The sequence below is a fragment of the Ictidomys tridecemlineatus genome, chromosome 8 (assembly GCF_052094955.1).
Source record: "Ictidomys tridecemlineatus isolate mIctTri1 chromosome 8, mIctTri1.hap1, whole genome shotgun sequence".
NCBI lineage: Eukaryota > Metazoa > Chordata > Mammalia > Rodentia > Sciuridae > Ictidomys > Ictidomys tridecemlineatus.
In genome coordinates, this window is record NC_135484.1 from 139,569,671 (window position 1) to 139,592,959 (window position 23,289).

The following is a 23,289-nucleotide window of genomic DNA, read 5'->3' on the forward strand; positions in this document are numbered from 1 at the left end:
TGCCCTGTTCTCCTTAGCATCAGTATTTAACAAGCTCTCCAAGGTCCCTCATGTGTGGCTTGTTTATCTCTCCCAGAAAGACAGAGCCCCACAGGGCAAGAAGTTGGCTTGTCTTCTTCTACTTCATCCCCAGTATCTGGAACCAGGCCTTATACATAAGAGCTGCTCAATAAATACAGTCCATCTGGGGGGTTGTTTCAGGATCCCTTCAAATACCCAAATCCACAGATGCTCAAGTCCCTTAGATAAAATGGTGTAGGATTTGCATACGACCTATGCACATCATCTGCATATTTTAAACCATCTCTAGATTACATGGAATACCTAATACAATATTTAATATAATATAAATGCTGTATAAATAGGCAGGATGTGGTGATGCATGTCTATAAACCCAGCAGTTTAGGAGGTTGAGGCAGGAGGATGCAACTTCAAACCCAGACTGAGCAACTTAAGGCTCAAGTTACTTAGTGAGACCCTGTCTCTACATAAAATATAAAAAAGGGCTGGGGGTGTGGCTCAGTGGTAAAGTGCCCCTAGATTCAATCCCTGGTACCAATATATATATATATATATTTTACATAAATAGTTTTTATACTGTATTGTTTAGGGAATAATGACCATGATAAAAGTCTGTAGCTGTTCAGTACAGATGCAAGTCTTTTTCAAACATTTTCAGTCTGCAGTTGGTTGAAGCTGTGGATGCTGAAACCTCAGGCACAGAAGGCTGGCTGCTGAATGATTGACTATAGTGTGTGTCCCCTGCCTAATAATTCTCCCTGTGTCTCTTGCAGGGAGAATACCAGGTTTTGCTGAAACTGTATAATGAAAACCATTCCACAGTGGCTTGTGCCAATGTCACTGTCATTGCCTCCTGACTGTGGCCTGCAGGCAAAAGCACAGTAAGCTCATTCTGATGGGAACTCCAAGGTCCCCAGACTCAGCCTGTTTTGTAAGAAGAACCAGTTGATGACAGAGACTCTGAAGAACTTCCTGAGCAGTGCAGCAGCTAAGTTGAGCCTCAGAATCAGATGTCCGCACACTCCACAGATGGAATGAAGCCCTGGAAATTATGTGCTTCCGGGGAGCCTCTCAGTAGTCACTAAGCAGTCTCCAGGGTCATTTCTTCCTTAATTAGTAACTCAGACTTCCCTTCTTTTGGATTCCTTAGGAGCTTTTCCTCACTGTTACCCAGAATAAAGAAAACTAGCTCACAAGTCTTCAGCATGAATTTTTCAAAATATCGTAGAACAATACTGTCATTAAAAAGTCATTTTCTCCAGATTCAGACAGGTGTCACCTGCTGGCACAGCATAAGTCCCTCTAGGAAATTCAGAAGCATGATATTCCAGCTACAACTAGAGAACCTCACAAAACGCTCGTTTCCCCTTCATCCTCTGTGTCAGCCAGCTTTCCGTCACCCACAATAAATACCAGGGACAATTGACCTATGAAGAGAAAAGGGTTACTTTGGCTCACAGTTTTGAAAGTTCTGTCCATAATCATTTGGCCCCTGCTGCTTTAACCTGTGGCTGCCAGCACATCACGGTGGGAGCATGTGTTAGCGCAAATCCACTCACCACACAGGCCAGGGAGCAAAGAGGAAGAAGAGGGATCAGGGTCCCACAGTCTCCTTTAAGGGCACACCCCAAATTTCCTAAAGACCTCCCACTAGACCCCACCTGCTAATGGCTCCCCCACTTGACAGTAGTGCCACCCCAGGGAATCAAGCCTTCAACATAGGCCTCTCAGGACATTCGAGATCCAAACTACAGCATCCCCCAGAGCATGATTCCACCTGACCTCAGCACAGGATGTCACTCATTCCTACACTCATTCATTTATTTAAGGAAAAAGTGCTCAACACCTAGCATATAAGGCACTGTGCTCCTAGGATACACTGAGAACAAAAACAGGTACTGCCCTTGTCTCCAAGAGGCAGTTCCTGAAATATTAAGAAGCCACATGACCAGCAGTGAACAAATTCATCTGCATCTTCAATTCCTCAATAAGTGAGCAAGTTGCCCATCTTATTTCCAGAGCCAGCTCCAAAGCCCAACTTCTCATCTCCTGGAGTACAGATGGCATGGTAGGCTCTGCAATCCCTTCAACACACTGTTCCCTCCTCCCCGCTCCTCTCCTGCCATGGTCCCTGGGCCCAGTGTCTGGCCCTCTTGCTCTTGCCACTGGTCTTCAGTAGGATGGATGGGTTGACTTTGTCATCTAATCATCTTATTTTATTGAGAGAGAGAGAGAGAAATAGAGAGAATTTTTTAATATTTATTTTTCAGTTTTCAGTGGATACAACATCTTTATTTTATTTTTATGTGGTGCTGAGGATCGAACCCAGCGCCCTGCGCATGCCAGGTGAGCATGTTACCGCTTGAGCCACATCCCCAGCCCATCTAATCATCTTTTATATCACAAAAGTGCCACTATGTTAGAGATTAAAAGAGGAAAAATCCCCTAGTTCAAAAAAGGCTTATTGTTATTAATTCCTACATGGAAATAATTAAACCACCTGGAATGGCCAGCCGTAAGCTCCTGTTGGCAAACCAGCATCTGAGATTTTCTGGGTAACAGAGAGACAAAATGATAGCAGCATCCCCATCTGGTCTGTAATCCTTCAGATAAGACATTTATGACTGCACCAGGCTCAGGAGCAAACCTCTGGACACAAACCCAGGGAATGGTGCTGTCATACACAAGAACAGCAAACAATTTCTGACCCTTCACTATTCCCTTCAGCTGGAGATATTTGCCCTACTCTCTTCTCAGTAAACAGTCCTACGACTAGCAAAGGGCCTGAGGAGATTCTGTGTACTCACGTATCCCAACAACTCAGGACAGCTGTTACAAGATTCCAAAGGCACACACAGAACTCAGCTGCTCCTATCCTTTGCACTTCTCCTTTAATTTGACATCGGGGGTGGAGGAAATTCAGATACCATAGGTTTGGATTAAATAGTGATTTCCATACATGGAGCTGACCCTTGGCATGGCCCAGTGACTGCACCAGTAAGCAGCAGTTTCACTAAGGATGTGACTTGAGAGAAACAGAAAATGTTTCTCCATCCCCAAATACCCTTTTTCTTAATGTCCTGTCATGGGCCTTGGATTAGGCACCCCAGGATGCAGGAGGAGTGAGTACCACAAGCCAAGCTCAAGCCAGACCTCTGGGTGGTGGTCCAGGGGGTGGTAAAATGGTCCGATCTATCCAATACCCTAAATTTACTTCTCTTCTCACAGAGTTCGCTGCCGTTTCAAAAATCACCATCAAAAACTACAAAGATGTGTTCACAATAGACTTGTGAAAGGGGAGTAGAGTTTGGTCCAGAATTAGTCGATGTCCCCAGAACCCAAGAACTCTTGTGGAAATCAGCCAGCTCCGGTCATTCTGACACCTACCAGCCCTGCTTTATATTTTGAGGGAAATTTCAATCCCTGTCTATAAAGCATTTTTTTTAAATATTTCTGAAGGAAATTTCAGAACTCGACCTGGATCGAAAGTACTGAGACTTGGTTTGCTCCTGTGACCTCTGAGCCCTGAGGAGACCCAGGCAGCTGCCAGGGTTTGCTTTGGAGGTTCACGCTATCGCCAGCCCTTCCCCTCTATTTCTCTGCCCATCTTCCTTCCGCCTCTGGCCTCCCGGAATATAGGCTTCACACCATCAGGCAGTCTTTCCTGGAACCGCGCCATCTCAGCAGTTGCCAACCTCACACCCGCTCTGTCCTCAAGGCTGAAGATGAGAGCCCTGCTTTCTCCTGAAGCCCCGCCTTTCATTTCTGATTGGACTAGCTCGGGTCACATGACCACTCCTTAACCAATCACTTTAGCCCTTCCCTGATTGGCTTGGCCTAAGTCACAGGCTCCACCCCTGCAGATGAATCAGTGTCAGTTCTGGAGGTGCCGCACATTTCCTAAGTGGATGTGCAGCGAGTCCAAAGAAGGTAAAGGGAAAAGATGCTAGAAATTGAGAACAAGTCTAGAATCAGGCCAGTTTTTGAGTTCAGCTCCCCAGCTGCTCACTGAGCAAGTAATATGTTTTCCAAGCCTTCATTTCCTCATCTCTGAGTTCCCACTGTAATAACCTTATAGAGAAACTGTGAGAATTAAATGCGAGCATGCATATAGAGCACTTAGTACAGTGCTGGACATCTTATTCAATAAAAGTGAGTTATTAGTGCATTAGGGTGGGTGCTCACCTGTGCAGATAGAGCACTGGGTTGCCTAGTTTCCTTCTCCTGTCCTCTTACATCAGGGGGTAAATAATCATAGAAGCCCAGCCCTCACTCATAAACCCATATTCCTTCCTAGGTCCTGAAACGGTTCCTAAGAGGGTAGCTAGCTTTCTCAGACCTGGGAGGGGGCATGTTCCCTGAGCTGTCTGCATGGACCATAACTCTGCAAAATATGTAATAGTAACATTTTATCCCAAAACAGAAAGACAAGTTTCCCCCAAAACAGAAACACTATAACCAGGCCAAAAAAGGGCCTTTGAAATGTGTGTGCGAGTGTTAATTAAACTTGTTTCCTGCAAATAAAGACACACAGAGCCAAGATGTGAAGAACTAAATGTAACATCTGCAAATTTAACAATTACGTCTGCCTTCAGAAAAAAGAACAAAACCCTAAAATAGCTAGTGAGAGAATGGAAAGGGCCACATCCTGATTATAATCTGGACTTGTTAGAGGGGAGACAGCTTACCATCTCAGCAGTTTCATTTCAGATTTGAATTGGCTGGATTCTTCTCAGTTGCCAAAACCAGTGCCCCTGTCTAATTTCCCAGTCGCTTATCAGGCAAGTAGGGATCCTGTAGGAGTCAAGAATGAGTTATTTTATCTCTAGTATTATATATCTTCAGTTTTTCAATTTGGAACTGAAACCTTCAGCTGTCTTCAAATGTAACAGCCTGGATTTTTTTTTTTTTTTTCTGTAACACAACTTTCCTTTAACATGTGCCGTGGTTTGGAATAGTGTCACCCAAAGCCCATATGTCAAAGTCTTGGCCCCCAGACTGTGTTGCTTCCTAGGATGATGGTGGAGCCTTTAAGAGGTGGGGCTTAGTGAGAGGTCCCTAGATCATTGTGGATGTGAGACCCCAGCCAGTTCTCTTTCCCTCTGCTCCCTGGCTGATGGGTGAGTCATTTTGCTCTCCTACATGCCCCACTCCATTTGTGCTGGCCCACCACAGACCCAAAGCAATGGGGCCAATTGATCATGGAATAAAATCTCTAAAGCTGTGAGCCAAAATAACCCTTTTCTCTTTACAACATGATTATCACAGTGATATCACAGTGACAGAAAGCAGACTCATACAGTATCTTGGTCTCTTCATTCCTTAGGAAAATAGTTTATACATCAACTCCTTTGGCCAAAAATAATGACTTCTTCCTCCAGGTGATTTTTTTTTCCTGAAATCCAAACAAGAATAGAAAGAGAAAATATCCAGGCCTTTATCATTTTATTGTGAATTTTCTCCTTTTCTCTCTTGCCTAGAAGAGGTAGAGGAGGGGCCACAGAATATTATAAAAATAATGAGAATAGATGCCACCAGGTTTCCACATAAAGATGGACTCAAGTGATTTTAAAAATGTAAGTGCAGAAAGACAACATCTGAGCAGACAGAACAGCAATAATAAAAATAAAGCATTTAAACATTTTTTCCTTTCTTTTCTTTTTGTTGGTGGGGTAACCAGGGATTGAACCCAGGGACGCTTAACCACTGAGCCACAATCCCAGAATTTTTTTTTTTTTTGAGACAGGTTCTCACTAAGTTGCTTAGGGCCCCATTAAGTTGCCGAGGCTGACTTCGAACTTGCAATCCTCCCGCCTCAGCCTCCTGAGTCGGTGGGATTACAGGTGTGTGCCACCCCTCCCTGCTAAAACACATTTTTAAAGGCTAACAATAACTCAGGTGTTTTCTCTATGTCTGGCATTGTGCTAGATATTGCACCTGCATATTAATGCTTAATCTCAATACTTAACAGCCTATGGGTGGCTAATACAAAGATACACATTATAGAAGACGAAGCTGGCACTTCGAGAAGTTGGGTAACAGTCCCAATGTACGCTGGGCTTGTAAGCTCAACCACTCCCCTGGGACTCAACTCTGTCTGACTGAATCCACACTCTTTCTACTTGTTGTGTTATGCCAGATTCGTGGGACCCCAATAGACCTCCAGAGTCTTTATTACTAGCTCGAGCCTGGACTCACAACCATCCCAGGGAGTGAGTCCTGGTCCTTTGTTCAGTGAGATTTTATAGGTTTTGGGGGGATACTCTGTGGGTCACAACATTACACAGCAAATCATTCCACACCACGGGAAAGTCAAACAACAACTCTTAACATTGATTAGCACATTCACTGGTGGGAACAAGTTGGGTAGGGGTGATTGGTTAGTACAAGAGGGGGATTCCTTTGAACTGATTGGTTTAGGCCACGAGGGGAGTACGTGCTGAACTACATGATTTCCCAACACGTTATCAACCACCATAAACTACTGGGGGGTCATCTGGCATCCCAGGTATTTTCCCTGTCTCACGCTGATTGGAGGTTTCTAGGGGGGTTGCTATGGGTCCTCACATAGCCTAACTGAGTCAGGGACACCTGGTGCCACCGCAGACCTCTCCTGTTATTTACAGACAAACAAGTCAGCAGGGTGGGTATGTGCTTAGGAGTGCTCTGTGGGTTTTCAAGGACAAGGGTCATGCCCCCTCCTTGGACAGGCCTTGAGGTAGAAGCTGCTGTGATTTATTTATTTTCAAAAATGGAGTCACATCAGTTTCTCAGTTGTTGTCTTGGTTGTTTGGTTAAAAGCACCCTATGGTTTTAGTTGTGGGCTTGCAGAATTTGCTGACCCAAGCAGAAAACAAGCTACCAACATGAGTAGACAAACAGTGAGACTAATCCATGGGCAAGGTACGGAAGGAAAAAAGACCATCATGATGCTGAACTTCTGAGTTCTGTGTCTTGCAGGAACTCCCCTGGACTCGTCAACACAAACCTAAGGTCACTCACTGTCAGACCCACCTGGATGAACCAACCAGAAAGTTGTGGCTCCTTCACTTTCTCCTCCCTCCTCTACTTCCCTCCATAAATATATATTCAGCACCTCCGACCCAGTCAGTGCTGTATTAAGCACAATACATAGAATCTGAAAACAAATAATATATAATGTAATCCCTGGTCAAAGCCAGCTTATATTTAGGAAAAGAGATGAAGGAAAGAAAGAAAAATCTCTCATGATGGAGACACCATGTCAATGGAGCACTTTGGCTGCAGGTGGAGAAGGACCGTGCTCTGATCATTGTTGGGAGCCTAGGAGCTGGATGTTTGTTTGTTTGTTTTTTTTTGTTTTTGTTTTTTTTTTTTTTTTTTTTTTTTAGGAGCTGGATCTTGAAGTGTGAATGGGATGTCAGAGGTGCCCGCAACAGGAAGCAGTCCCAGCTGTGCTGCCCTGGCCTGCATTCCTGGTGTTTCCATTTCAAGTTCTGGGACACAGTGTGTTTCTGCTCCCATTAGGCAATGAACACAATTTAGACGAAAGTATATAAAAGTATATAATAAAGCTTTCCTCCTAATTCTTAGCTGTGATTCTTAATACTTGATGAATTGGCAAATATGTATGAAAGTCTACAGAGGACCCAGAGCTCCCAAACCCACTCTAAGCCTGTCCCCTGGGCAATAAGCCCCTGTCATCCTCCTGAACAACTGCTATTCTCACGACCTCCTGTGTCCTCCTTTCTTTTCATGTTTGACTCATGCTCCAAATCCACAGGAGAGTGCAGAGGGTGTGGGGCCGATCCAGTGAGCAGGAGCTCTGTGGAGGGTCCCCTGAGGACAGGGTCAGTCAAGCTGAGACAGGTGTCAGAACACAAAGAGCATCAGAACTCAGAACAGAAGCTGCACGGAGGAGCAGAGGTTGCAGAGTCAGAGAAGCAGGGGCCAGAATCAGCCCTGTAAGGGGTGGTCTGCAGAGAAGAGGATCCAGGACATGGGCCTGATGCAAGAGGACAGGCCAGGGCCAGGTCGTGGCCATCTGGGACTCTGTTCTTCTGCTCTGGTCACGCGTTCACTTTTCAGAATGTGCTGCGTTGCCCGTGAAAGATAAAACTCATGATCTGCAACGTCACAGGAACCAGGGTCGTGGTGGTTAGTACTTCTCTTCTTCTCTTCTTTTCTCCTTTTATTTTTGCCTTTTCCCACTTCATTTTGGGCACAAAATGAAAGGAATTGAGAGACAGACAGGCTAACTCCAAAACTCTCCTGCGTGGACTTCGGGGTAAAGCTCAACCTGGCCTGATTCTCTAGCTCTGAGGAAGGACTCTTTCTCCAGCCTGGAGGCAAATATCATGACATTTAGAAGAGTCTTTTAGCAAAGTTATTTGGAGGGAAAGATACCTGTCACCCCTGCCTTTGTCCCAAGTCACAGTTTTTTATAACCATATATTGGATTTGCCCAGCTGCCTCTCAAGAGAGCAAACTCCTTCAGAAAGTTCAGAAGGATCCCCAAATAAGAGTTCTAAAAAAAATTAATTATTGGGGGGCTGGGGTTGTGGCTCAGAGTAGAGCCCTCGCTTCACACATACTACGGGGCCCTGGGTTCAACCCTCAGCACCCCAGAAGAATAAATAAATAAAACAAAGGTATTGTGTCCAACTGCAACTAAAAAAATAATAATAATAAATATAAAAAATAAATAAATAAATTATTAAAAATAAGCACGACTTTTGAAGGAAACTGAGTCTCAGCTTAGCAAACGACACGGTGCCATCTCGTCTGGGCATTTTCAAGTTGGAAGTGATGATGTCAGCATCCTGCGGTGGGCGGACTCCTGGGGTCGGAGGAAGAATGGGAAGCACACGCTGGGGTCCCAGTGCCCAGCCCCCGAGATCTGCAAAACCGCCATGGGGAGAGAGAAGTTGCACCTGGCTTCACGGGGGATTTGGAGAGCTGCCAGGGCGGCTGCAGCATCGCATGAAAACCTGGTGACAAGATGGCACAAGGCCCAGAGGGTGGGATGGAGCAAGGCTTGTTCCATGAAGCCCGAGACAAAGGGCACAAAGGGGAGGGAGGGCAAGCCAGACCTGGGCCTTGGCGCCACGCTGCCCCGGTCCTCCCAGCAGCAGTGAGGACCTGCCTGCAGGGGACCTCATGATCCTGGACAAGAGACTGGAGGGAGGGGAGAGGCTGTAGCAGGAAAGGAGGGCTCTTCAGCTGCCGTGAGGCTCCCAGTAATGACCAGGGTAGGACACGAGAAAAGCCTAAAGCCATTCTGTCCCACGCCAGTGGGATGACAAGTCAGTGACACTGAATTAAGTTGTCATTGTTCAAGTGTCTTCATAGGACAGACACTTGGCACTCCAGCAATCCCAGTGTCGCTGGTGAACAGGATCTCCCTCCCCCAGAGCCACACCAGACCGGGGATCCCATCTCCTTCCCAAGCACTCCACCCCGGCTCCTTCTGTCCCCTCCTCCAGGGCCATCTGGACGTCCACTTGGGTCTCCTCGTAATGCAGGCACTGTCCCCCACAGCATCGTTTCCCTCTGCTCTCAGAAAGACAGGGTGCAGCGCCCTGGTACAAACAGGGTCCCCCCTTCTCCCTGCCCCGATGATGAGCACTAGACCCTACCACCGTGCACCTTCCGGGCCAAGCACACCCCCCACCGGCCCCATAGCTTATCCACTTGCTCCAAAAGTGAAATCTAGGGAAGGAGACACGCCAAACTCAGGGTGACTGACAAAGTATGAGACATTTAATCCCATGATAGGAAGGAGATTTGTAAAGAACATTGTCCTAGAGATACAGGTATATTCACAACTAACATTTTTCAGTCACTTCCTCGGAGTTTTGTTTATTACTCAAGATCCCATGACTCTTTAGACTCCACAAAAACCCGGATATGACTTTGGGTGCATGAGCCAAAGCTATATAAAAGTTCCAGCCAGCAAGCCGATAGGGAGATAGCAACTTGCTAATGAGATGGGACTGTGATGAGCATCGCCACGCAGCCAGGAGCTACTTGTGCAACCAGGTCTCTTGGGCAGCCTTCCAACATGTGGCTGGCCTTTGTTCCAATGAGACAATGCTTGGTCATGAAGCCAGACCCTAAGTCCCACCAGCAGAGATGGTACCTTTGTACATTAGAAAATGGAGGCCTTTGGGGGCAGAATGGGCGTTGGTGACGTACCACTAGGAAAGCAGATGGTCCTTTTGGACAAAGAAAAGAGATAGATCAGGACACGTGGCCTGGGCATGTGGGTACATACTGGATTTCAGTCCTCTCTCTCCCCTTGACTAGGGGTCTTTCTGCAGTCCACAACCTAGACAACTTACCCAGGAAGTCCAGGTCAAGCTTTGGAACCTTCTTCTGCCTCTTGTCAAATATTAAAGAAAAGAGCTAAATAAAGGGAATATTCTTCCTCTAGAAGACTTCAGTCTCTGCTTGTTGATTGACACCCTCTGGTCTCATCATTATGCCCTCCTGCCCCAGCTCTCAGTCACCACCAATCATCACCCCTCAAACTTAATGAGGAAGCATCCCAGCTAAAAGTTATTCCGGAGGCAAAGCCATTGAATGGAACCAACATGTGGCTTCCCCTCTAACTTTGTATGTTCCCCATTGGCTTTCATATTTACTGGAAAAGGACTTCTTCAAACAACAAAAAGCCATTAGCTAGATGAGGAATGAGGGGGGATGGGAATAGGAAAGACAGTGGAATGAATCAGACAGAACTTTCCTATGTTCATGTGTCAATCCACAACCAGGGAAACCACAAGAATGCGAAGTTATACTCCATGTATGTACAATATGTCAAAATACACCCTACTGTTGGGGCTGGGGATGTGGCTCAAACGGTCGCGCACTCACCTGGCATGCGCAGGGCGCTGGGTTCGATCCTCAGCACCACATAAAAATAAAATAAAGATGTTGTGTCCACCGAAAACTAAAAAATAAATATTAAAAAAACTCTCTTTAAAAAAAAATACATCCTACTGTCCTGTGTAACTAAAGAGAACAAGTTTTTTAAAAAGTCATTAGCTTCTGTATTCCCCCGTGGTCCTTCTGTTCCCCCATCAGTTTGGAAATGTCACTTCTTCTAAGAAACTGCCCTCCTCCGATGTCCAGACTGGGTTAAAGAGCCCTCCTTGAGGTAGTGAAGTTAGCCATTTCCAAAACCCAAGTGCAGAATGTTTCCTCTGATATAAGGGGCTGATTCACAGTGGGGTAGGGAGGGGGAGCATGGGGGGAGTGGACGAACTCTAGATAGGGCAGAGGGGTGGGAGGGGAAGGGAGGGGACAGGGGGTTAGCCATGATGGTGGAATGTGATGGACATCATCATCCAAAGTGCATGTATGAAGACACGAATTGGTGTGATAGACTTTGTGTATCTTTGATATCCATCCAGAGATATGAAAAAGCGTGTTCCACATGTATAATAAGGATTGTGATGCATTCTGCTGTTATATATATATGCACCCTCCTTGGCTCCTGGAGCACCCTCCCCTGGCCTTGACCATGGCACGACACGAGCCATAGCCCACTGTTCTTGCTTGTGTACTTATGTGTCTCCTCTGCTGGGACAGAAGCAACCTGAGAAGTCAACCCAGAACAAGTGCCCACCATAGGGCCAACACTTTCAGGTGGGTATTTTTATTTAAGCTTCATAGTAATCCATTGGGGGAGGGATAGTTTACCTTCAATTTTTTTTTCTTTTTGATACTTGGGGTATCAAAACCCAGGGGTGCTCAAGCACTGAGCCATATCCCCAGCCATATATATATATATTTTTTTTTTTAATTTAGAAACAGCATTTTGCTGAGTGGCTTAAGGCTATTACAAGGTTGCTGAGGCTGGCTTTGAACTCACAATCCTCCTGCCTCAAGCCTCCTGAGCCACTGGAATTACAGGTGTGTACCACTGCACCTGGCTTTTTCAATTTTTCATAGTCTAAGGAAACTGAGACTCAGGGGTCACAGAGCAGTAACTTGTGGAACAGATACAATGCCCAGGCACATAACTCCAGCACTGGATAGCTGGCACAGCATGGTGGAGACCAGCTTGGACCTGGGGTTCAGACGGACCTCTAGACAACCTCACCTTGCCACCTACAAGACATAGTCCTCTGTCCCTCATCTGCTAAGTAGGCACAATGTCAGAGCCATGTTTTCATGTCCTTTGAGATGCAGTGCAAGTAATTACCACACAAGGAGTAGCACACAGGGTGACAAAGACAGCTGATATCACACCACGGTATCACTCTACCTAGGGCCTCTGGGGCTGCGCCAGAATGCAGCAAACCCAAGGCCCGAGTCTCCTCTCTGTCTCTGAGGAGGGTGGCAAAGCACAGCTGTCCTCGTCCCCCATGTCTGGAAGAGCCATCTGTGTCCTCCTCAGCCTCCGCCCCCAGTCAGTCTGCTCTGAAAACATTCAGAGCAAAACAGGAGTGTCCTGGAGCAGCTGCCCAGCCCAGACGCCTCCGGCTGCAGCACTCTGTTGACACCAGCTCTCGGTACCCCGTCCCTCCTCATCTGTGTCCCTACTGCCACTATGTCCCCAAGACCAGGGAAAATGGGCTGCTTTAACGTGACTGCAAATCAGAAATGCCTTAGTCAGAAGTCCTTTCAGGCAAAGAATGTCCTGCGCAGGAGAATAGCAACAGAGTCCTTGAGAATCCCTAAGAAAGTGAAATCCGTACTCTTTTTGGAAATGTATTTTCAGCAAGTAGCAAAACTACAGTTTTCAAGTCCAGATGGAACACAAGCCCTCCCTCCGACCTCCCTCATTTCCTCCCTTCCTCCTCTGCCTCCCTCCCTTCACCCTTCCTTGTGCTAATGGTGGTCAAAACTTGAGGGTGTGACGTCACCGAGGGCAGGCTGTCTCAGCTCTGCCACTTCCTGGCTGCAGGACCTTTGCCGAGCAACTTGATTTTTCTATGTCTCATCTGTAGCACAGGCTGACCACCCCTGCCTCACAGATTGTGTGTGAAATAGGTGATACACTGGGCCTTGGTAGGCACTCCATGAATATTATAATCTTCTTCCTTTAAGTTGTTCTTAAACAGATGCATTAAAAACAAGCATGTGCTATTTATACAGAACATGATGACGATTTTTAGCATAGTCAAGAAGAGTATAGGGGCTCTACGTTCACTGGTGCAACTTGTGTCTTGAAAACTAGAAAGTTATTAAGTCTGGGAAGATGAGAAAGTTCTGGAAATGGATCACGGTGACGGTGACACAACACTGTGGGGGTCTTCATGCCAGAGGAAAAGAGTTTGAAAGGTAAATTTTATGCTCTATTTATTTTGTCAACATGTAAAATAGTTAAAATGTTTACATTAGAATGGTTTTAGTTGGAAAAATAGAGAGCATTTTATTCTGAGTTTACTTTCTGTGGTGGGGCAAGGAAAAGAAAATGGATCCCTGACTGTTCCGCACCTGGCATGCCCTTCCCCATCACTTAACGTTCTTTTTACAAAGCCTTTACTATCGTGTAAGTCTATTCAAATTTCTTTGATCCAGAAATGCTGGCAGACATTGACACTATAATAAAAACTCATTCAAAGGCATTCTTTAGATTTTTCAAAAATGCTTTGTTCTGTTTAAGGGTAACAGCCCCTTCAGTGGAGGCCGGGAACAGTCTGGAAACTCTGAAACAGGAAAGTATCTCTTATCAAAGAAACGCAGAATCAAGGTCTTGTCTTGGGGGGCCTCATAATACTGAGTAAGTTCTCTCTCTGCTGACCCCCTCTCTCTCTTTGTCTCCCCACAACTCCCACAAAGGGGGGAAGCAGAGAGCCCTGATGCACAGCAAGTACAAATATTGGCTCAAATAAATATTCTAGAAAGAGTAAAAATGGGAGAAAATAACACCTGAGCGAATTCTTGACCCTGACTTTACCGTAAGTGGTTTATTCCATTTACTCCATCCTCAAATGATTTATCACAGGCTTGCGATTAAGGGCCCTGTGCTAGGTACCTTCTCATAAAAGTCATCACTACCCTGTAAAGAAATATTATCCCCATTTATAAAAAAATTTTTTTCAAAGAAATGAGGTTGAAAGATGTTAAACAAATTGCCCACTTACCATGACCGAAATCAATAACTGGTCAGTCATTGAAGGAGGTGTGTTGCTAACATGTTTTTGAGAATTATGGAGACCAGATGTGTGTTTCCAGGGAGGGGCCAGCCTCCTCCCCACACACACCCAGAGCTGCTGTCCCCAATCTGAAAGTAGAGTCTCGCTCATTACCAGTGGATATTTAGGGGGCAGCTTGGTGCCCATGCTCAAGCTGACTCGCCTCTTGTCCCTTCTGTGCTGACACACAGAACAACCCAGACATTTGGAATTCCTCAGCAAGTATCCTTTAAGCTTCTCCCAGAAAGCCCTTGACAGAGGCTGAGGGTGAGGCATGAACAAGGCTAAGGATATGATGTGAGCAGTGTCTGATCTCAGTGCCTTTTCACTGATGGGAAATAATGAGTGCAAGTTATAAACCCAGGACACTACATGTCTTAGCCTGTTTTCTGTCACTATCACAGAATACCTGAGACCTGGTGATTTATTTTTTTTTTTAAAGTTTGTTTAGCTCATGGTTCTGAAAGTTCAAAAACATGGGGCATCCTCTGTTTGACTTCTTGTGAGTTCTTCATGGTGGAAGGGCAGTGTGCACCTGCAGGAGAGGGAAAGGCAGGGAGCAAAATCCCACAAAAGCTAACCCATTCCAACAAGGAAAACGTTTCTCATGACTTTGAATTTCTCTTAAAGGATCCACCCCCGCCACCCCCTTGACACAATTATATCAGGAACCAAGCATCAGTATGAGTTTTCATGGGAACAAATCCTATTTATACCATATCACTATGGTACCCAATTGTATCAGCTACTCATCGCTGCTGTAACAAGTACCACAAATATAATGGCTTACACAACACACATTCATCATATTCAGTTCTGGAGGTCAGAAGGCTGAAATGGGTCTTGCTGAGTGAAAATCAGGGCATGAGCAGGATCACATTTCTTATGGAGACTCTGGGGAGAATCCATGCCCTCTCCCTTTCCATGAGTCCCTTGGCTCATGGTCCCCTCTTCAACATGTTCCATCTCTCTGTGCCTTTTTCCATAATCACACCTTCCTCTGAATGTCCCCTCCTTCTCTTGTCCACCTCTAAACTCTTGTGATGACACTGGTCCCATTAGAAAACCCAGGATCCTCTCCACACTTGACGGTTCTTTGCCTGATCACACCTGCACACTCTCTTTGCTAGGTAAGGTGATAGGTTCCAGGAAAGGGATATAGACTTTAGGCCAGGGGTCATCATTCCAGCTTTCTCACCAATCCAGACTGGCGGACCCAAGCCAGAGAAAGGGATAAACCCAGATGAGACCCAGTCTAGCTCTTTAGAAGAGTAAATGACTCCCTCATTAAATTAAAATATTCAAACTCAGTGCTGTCAAGGAACAGCAAATCCTAGAGGATCTCGACTTGTGCCTAATCAGCTCTGGAAAGGTAATGGGTTTGTCTTAACGCTGTGCATGGTGTGGTCGTTCCTCAAAAAATTAAACCAAGAATTACCCTAGGATCCAGCAATTTCACTTCCGGGTATGAACCCCAAAAAAAGTGAAATCAGAGACAAGAACAGATATCTGTGCACCCACATGCATAGCAGCATTATTCACAATAACCAAGAGGTGGAAACTGCCCAAGTACTCCTCAGTGATGAATAAACACATAAAGTATCGTCTGTCTGCACAATGGAATATTATCCAGCTGTAAACGGGAGGGAGACTCTGACTCAGTCAGGAATATGAATGAGTGGACTGTGAGGTACCGTAGGCAGGCAGGCTATGAGGAGGAAGTGCTTCACTGGGGGTGAGCCTTTGTGTTTATATTTCTTGTTCGTTTCTTTGGGAGGCCGGGTACTGAGATTAAACTCAGGGGCACTCGACCCCTGAGCCACACCCCAGCCCTATTTTGTATTTTATTTAGAGACAGGGTCTCGCTGAGTTGCTGAGCACCTTGCTTTTTGCTGAGGCTGGCTTTGAACTCATGATCCTCCTGCCTCAGCCTCCCAGGCTGCTGAGATCACAGGCATGTGCCACCGCACCCGGAGGGGTTTATGTTTCACCCGTGATGCTTTCTCTCTTCTTCCTCTGCCTTTTGGCTGTCATGAACTGACAGCTTCCCCCCACCACCACCTTCCGCCACGATGTTCTGCTTTACCTGAGGCCCAGAGCGGCGGAGTCAGCCCACCATTGGGCGGAACCTCTAAAACCCTGAGCCAAAAGAAACTTTTCCTCCTCTGAGTTGTTCTTGTGGGGTGTTTTGTTCCCAGCAATGAAAAGCTGACTAAGACAGGTGCCAAGAAGAGTCAAATTCGTAGAATCAAGTAGAATGATGGTTACCAGGAGCTGGGGAGGCGGGACGGCGGGGTTGTCTAATGGACAGAGTTTCGGATTTGCAGGACGGAGGAGTCACGGAGCTGAATGGTCACACTGGGACCGCACTTGGTACCACCAACGCATACCTGGTCAGAGTGGTAGCTTTGTATCATGCACTTTACCACCATCAAAAGGGCCTTTGTGGATTTCCTTTTCCTCAGGTCCGCCTTTGACATCGAGATTTCTTGGATGAGGTGTTTGCTCTTTTAATCGGTTCCTGGTTTGTTTTTGATCCGTTCTTCTATTTCTCAAGTCTACGGTGGTCCAAATGGCCAGAGCTCGCGGGCAGAGGGGACAAAGAGGCCAGCCAGCCTGTCCTCAATGCAGAAGCCAAGCCGGGATTTCTGTTCCTTTCCTCCTTCCTCCTGCGTCTCCCTGTAGCCCCAGGACAGCTCAGGGGCTCCACCCAGGTCTCTTGCTGTACTTTTCCACTCTCTCTGTCCACCTCCCTCACTAGGTGATCTGCCTGGCTTTTATTCTCATGAAGGGACCCACAGAACCCCAAATCTCAAGGTGGGGGCCCTAAATCCTGAGCAGGCAGCTGCCGTTCCCTGGAGGATGGGTGTAACCCCTGGAAGAGTGAATTTCCCATCGTCCCTTTCGATTTCTGTTCCGGGCCTCCATTCTGCCCTCACTCTTTCTAGAAGGCAAGCGTGAAGTCTCTCCAAAGTCACCCGCCGGGCTGGCTCACAAGCCAACAAGGACATGAGTCCCTGGGAGGTCAAGCCCAGCTTCACAGAGCAGGGTGCTCTCCCAAAGGCCCCCAGGGTCCGCAGAGCCCTCCAAGGCCCAGGGGTGTGGGGTCCCGGGTGGCAGCAGACAGCTCCACACAGATACCTAGAGGGCCACAGAGAAGAGGAAAAGACCACACTCTGAGATGGAAACTAGTATATACCCAAAGAGCCAATTTGTGAGTCCATGTGGAGAAAGTGGCAGAGCCTATGACGTGCTCCACTCAACCCTTGACCAAGCCAAAGCTCAACAACAGAAGCAATCATAATGATCTGCATCAGTGTGACTAAGCAACAGAAGACAAACTCAAATCCAGTCAAGGGTGCGTGTCGGCGTCTTAGTTTTCTGTTGCTATAACAAAATACCTGAGACTGAATACTTACAGAGAAAGGTTGTTTGTTTAGCTTGCGATTTTGAAGGCCCAAGAGTATTGCATCAGCCTTTGCCTGGCCTTAGTGAGTGTGGAAGAGGGCCTCGTGGTGACAGAAGGAAAGTGATCAATCACATAGTAAGATATGAAGGCAGAGAATGAGAAGCAAGTATGTCTCCTTTCTAACAACCTTCTCTGGGGAACTAACCAGGATACTTCCAAAAGCCTGTGCCTAATGACCCAATGACCTCCCATTAGGTTCTTGAAGGTTCCACCACCTCCCAAAACCAGCACACTAAGGACCAAGCTTCCAAGCCATGAATGATTGAGGGACACACTCCAGCCAGATCCCTACCATGGCAATCAGGCTTAGCACATACCTCAAAACCAACATGGCTTCAGCGAGCATATTCTGACCCCAGTGCAAACCCCGCAATGTTTTTTTCCATGGAGCTCAGACAAAGAGGAGTCAAAATTTGTGTCTCTGAAAAATGAGCCCCTGGAGAATTCCTTGCTTGGCCAGCAGAATTAAATTCTCATTCCACATGTGACTTGGCTTCTCTTGTGTGAGAAAAGGAGAAGGAATGAGACTTGAGTCCTCAATTCTAGAGTCTTCGAACAAAATGGCAGGGGGTGGAGGTCAGTGTTTGAGTTCCAACCCTGTGACGGACAAGGTCCCTAAATTTGAGGGTATTTTCATTTCTCTGGTCCCAGGTTCTTGGGCTAAAGTAGATCTAGTTTCTCTTTGTGCACCTCTTACCTACCTGGGAACACTCCAGTCCACCGGCCGTCCCTTGTCTCACAACAACTAAAGGAACTCAGCATTCTTTTTTTTTTTAATCAACTGGCTTCTCCAAAGTTTGATTCTGATTATTCAGGTTGGGCTCCGTGGGGCACCATTGTAATCCCAGCTAGTTGGGAAGCTGAAACAGAGAGTTCCTGAGTTTGAGGGCAGCCTGGGCAACTTAGTGAGACCCTGTCTCAAAATAAAATAGAAAGAGTTAGGGATGCAGCTCAGAGGTAGGGCGCCGGCCCAGCATGTGCAGTGCCCTGGATTAAATCCCCAATAACACCCCCCAAAAAGTTGTTCTTAATTTCTGTATTTATTAGCTTGAGAACAAAGTCCCACTTCATGGAGAGGCACACAAGGGTTAGTCCTCATGTGCACAAGCTCCAGTCTCTTTTGAATCTGCAAAATAAAATTGAGGTCAAATTTCAGTTTAAAAAAAAAAAAGTGATCAACAGTTAGAAACAGAAAAAAAAAAAACTTCATGAATTATACATTTGAGTCAAACCAAATGCACTTGTTTATTTTATAGTCAACTCTCCTGTCTCTTTCTCTCTAATTTGTCACTAATTATCTCCCAGGATGAAAAGGGAAGAATTCTCCCTCTTTCTTCTACTCAGCACAGCAAGCTGCGTTACCAAGACAGGTATCTTTACACTAAGGTATGAGTTCTGAGATCTAAGACTCCCGGGCATCATTCTTGAGATCCCAAATAGAAGCTAAAAATAGGAGAATATGTTTTCTTTCTCCACATTCTATTGTCAGGCTGTACAACCAATTTTGGATGTCAAAAATTCTCTATTATTCAGATTAGATCACTTCTGTTCATCTATCTTCAAGTTCACTTATTCTTCCTCTGTCATTTTCCAATGAACCCATCTAGTTAGTTTTTAATTTTTTTAAAGAGAGAGAGAGAGAGAGAGAAAGAGAGAATTTTAATAATTATTTTTTAGTTTTCGGCAGACACAACATCTTTATTTGTATGTGGTGCTGAGGATCGAACCCAGGAGAGCTCGCTACTGCTTGAGCCACATCCCCAGCCCAAGTTTTTAAATTTTTGATTACTGTATTTTTCACTTCTAAAATTTCAATATTTTTTTCCATTAAATATCTTGCTTTTGTTCACTGAGACTTTCTAACATTCTATTCATTTCAACAGGATTTGCCCTTACTGCTTTGAGCATTTTTGTAAAAACCACTTTAAAATATTTGTCAAATAATTTCAACACCTGTGACATTCTTACTTTAGCATTTTGAGTTTCCCCACTAGGAAATTTGAAATGTGCCTTTTTTATTATTATTGCTGATTTGGGATGGCTTTCTGAGTATTCTGTGTCTTAAGGCTCTGGGTCTTATTTAAACTCTATGGAAAATGTTGATATTTTCATTTAGGCAGGCAAACTGGTTTGTTCAGCTGACTTTGTTGGTGATAGGCTGCAAGTTCTGGCTTGAACTTGTTGATGTGATTCCAATATCAGTTCTATATCCCAAAGTATTTTGGTGCTACTTAGAAGTGACCCACATGGGTCACCAGTGGTAAGTCTGTACCTGGGGCTGTTGTCTATGCCATAGTTCAACTCTCCATGTCTATAATACTGTGCTCGGGGTCCTCTCCATGCATTCGCAGCTCGGGATGAGTCCATAAGTTCATAAACAGTTTTATCAGGTAGTTTTCCTGAGCTCCTCTTCTCCTTTCTTCCCTAACCCTTTCTGGGTCCCTGAGATTTTCCTTTTCAGTCTCCACCAGAAATTTGGGCGTTGCTTTATCTCATTTTGCCACACATTGGCTGCATCTGAGCCCACATCTGGTCCCAGGTTCCTGGGCCAAGCAACAGAAGGAAAATGTTTTAAAGTAACAAGGATTCAGTCCCCCAGGAAGTCTCCTCTCCTCTGGCCCTGAGGCTTTTAGTTAAGTGCCCTTGTTGCCACTGTCCCTGATGCTGTCTCAGGATTCCTTGGGGACTGGATGCAAGAGAATGGAGCCTCTCCTGGATCTTTCTCTGTGCGGAGAACCCTTCTAGGTTTCTGGCTGTGTCGAGTCCAGAGGATACTGGAGGAAAAAAAGAAGGCACACACCATACAGGTTCAGCCATTCTTCAAATTCTAGTCTTCTTCCTCAATCCACCTGCGACTGTTACTTCTCGGGGTCCTCGAATAGCTGCTCCACGCGTTCTGTCCAGGTTTTACAGCTGATCTGAGGAGCAGATGCAGGGTGGTGTGTATTTCATCCACCTTACCTGGCACCAGAGCCCCACGATGTAATCAGAGAGGTCTTCTAAAACACCAGCTCGGCATGGCTCCTGGTTAAAGTCTGCACAGCCCCTCCTGCCCCTGCCCTTACGCCCCCACATGTGATGCCATCCCTCATGTCACCTGGCCTCACCTCCTCTCTCCAGCCCCAGCCATCCCACCTCACAGTGTCCTCAGCAACAGCACCAAGCCACGTGTAGCTCCTGCACGATCAGCGCCCTCCCGACCTCCCGGCCCTCCCATCTGGGATGTGCGGCTCCTTCTTTCCTGGGCTCCTTTCCCACAGGTCTTAGTAGAGGCATTGCTTTCTGCAGGAAAAGTTGATCCCCCACTCCCACCCCTCGTGGTGCTGGGGATTGACCGCAGGGCCCTGGCATGGCTAAGCAAGCTGGCTGCACTGAGCTGCATCCACAGTCCACCCAACAGTCCTGCTGGGTAAATGCACGTTTTGAAAGTCATCAGAGAAGATAACTTCACCCTTCCAGAAAATACAACCCCCCTCCCCGTGCCACAACCAAAGAACTAGACTGGGTTGAATGAATGACAAGCCCAACCAAAGTAATATTTATTATGTTCTCAAGCTTGGAAAGCTTCAAAACAGATGAGCGTAGAGAAGGTGTTTTCGACAGATTTGATAGATAATCAAAACCCAGCTGGTTTCTCCTTGGTCTTTCATTCCACAAACTTTCTTAGCCTGGGGGGAGGGGAGCCAATGTTCAGAGCCTGGCACCCAGTGAGGGGACTTCACGTTCCTTCTCAGGGGTTGCTTTCAAAGACCTCACCATGATGAGAATCAGTGGCTTCCTCCTGTCTGTCCTGGCTAAGGAGGAGGGAAGGGACACCTCCTAGCAGCAGGGAGGGGACACCAGCGGCCACCTCCACCCCAGGGAGCCGGGTACCATCTTCCAGTCACAGTTCCGAGCAATTTTACTTTTCTTTTTACCATGATTTAGCAAATGAGAAACATTTGCTCCTTTCACCTTCAGACTTTCCTAATAAAATGTTGACTTTTTTTTTCAGTTCAGAGTAACTTCTGATATGACAAAAAAAAAATTAAAATGAAATCAAGCACTGGTTTATGCAAGTTGGACATCTATTTCTCTCTCCCGTGAACTTAGACAGTCTATGGGGGACCCCATGATCACTTTGGGGGATTGGATTTCTTTTATTTCCTGGCTTCGTCATTCTCCACACACAGCTTCTACTTCCTGATCCAAAATGGCAGCTCCAGATCCAGTGATCTCATCACATGCCAGCCAGCAAGAGAGGAAAAAGGGACAAGGGAGTGATCAATCTCTTTAGGAACTCTTTCTAGAAGTCAAATATATAACTTACCCATAGAAGAGAAGGCCATGTCAGATAAGGAAGGTCCTCGGGTCTTTCCTGGCTTCCTCGTCACACGGGACTTTCCAACATGGCAGCCAGCTGTACGGAAACAGAATTCAGCAACTAAGAGAGCCACCCAAGGCTCCAGGGAGAATGAGAAATGCAACCTCTGCTCTGAGCGTCTGTGGTGACCATGAGATCATGCCTTTCCCATACCTGATGACCTGAGGGCCCCGGCGGCTTCTCGGAAATCCCTCACCACAGCAGGGCAGGTGGCACACACCACTAGTCCCAGCTGCTAGGGAGGCTAAGGCAGGATGACTCTTGAGCCCAGAAGTTCTGAGCTACAGTGCTTTATGCTGATAGGTGACAACCCAGTTTGCCATCAATAGCATGACCTCCTAAGGGACAGGGGAGCAGGAGGTTGTATGTACTGATCAGTAGTGTGATGGCACCTGGTGGAGGTGGCCGCAGGTCTCCCCTCCCTACTGCCAGGGCACTCCAGCCTGGGCAAGACTCCATTGAGAGTGGGGCGGGGAGGGAGGCTGTCCATCGAGGTATCTGCACTGAGCTCACAAGTCCTAAATCTTCCCCTGTGGGCAATATGGCAAGAAAGTCCAGCTAGGTGACCGCGTGGAAGTGACATGCCATCACTTTTGCCACCAGAAGCCAGCCACTCAAAGGGAAAGCGTGACAGCAGGCACAGGCCATCAGGAGGCAGGGATCATCAGGGGTCACCTTGGAAATCGGCCTTTCACAAGGATGCTCCACGGTTCTGCCTAACTTCCCGGAACTCCTCTGTAGTCTGGGATGCTCCTGCCGGTCCAGCCTGCCTCTTCCTCCTTCCCTCCATCTCTCCCGCCTTGGGGTCTGGGGCCTTCCTTGCCTTCCTCTAGACCCTCCCCCTCTCCTCTAACAGACGACCCCCCCCCCCAATGAATTCCTTACGTGTCTAATCCCTTGGCAGCATCTGCTTCTTAAAGGACTCAGACTAACAGGGGGGACCCTAGAATCCAGGTCTTGGCAGAAGAAAGAAGAAGAGAAAAGGGTTCTGGGGCATCTACATCCGTATCCCTAATGTGGTTCTGAAGTCATCCTCATACGGACCTCCACTCTCTCGAGATTAAAGATAAAAAGCAAATTTTCCCAGAATAAATTTAAAATAGTGGGAAAAGCCTATTTTTTTTAAGTCTGTCTGTGCAAGTGTGTCATATGTATGCTACAATAATCCCTTACCTGGTATGGAACTTAAATTTTTAGAGGTTAAGGCCCTGTGTTTAAAACTAACATGAAATTTTGGAGACAAAAGATCCCACATCTTTTATCTGTTCCATTACCCAAATTAAAGTGGGCCTAAGATTCTACAATCA

The 23,289-nt window shown here is 46.4% G+C and overlaps 1 protein-coding gene across 1 annotated transcript in view; it reads left to right on the top strand.

Moving 5' to 3' along the window:
• Window positions 1-1,217, top strand: part of Ly86 (lymphocyte antigen 86) — a 56,267-nt gene extending 55,050 nt beyond the window's left edge. The window contains exon 5 of the mRNA XM_005327490.5: window positions 795-1,217. Within this exon, the coding sequence (XP_005327547.2) occupies window positions 795-878 (84 nt within the window). The 3' untranslated portion in view covers window positions 879-1,217. The remainder of the gene's footprint in view (window positions 1-794) is intronic.
• Window positions 1,218-23,289: the final 22,072 nt, after the last annotated feature.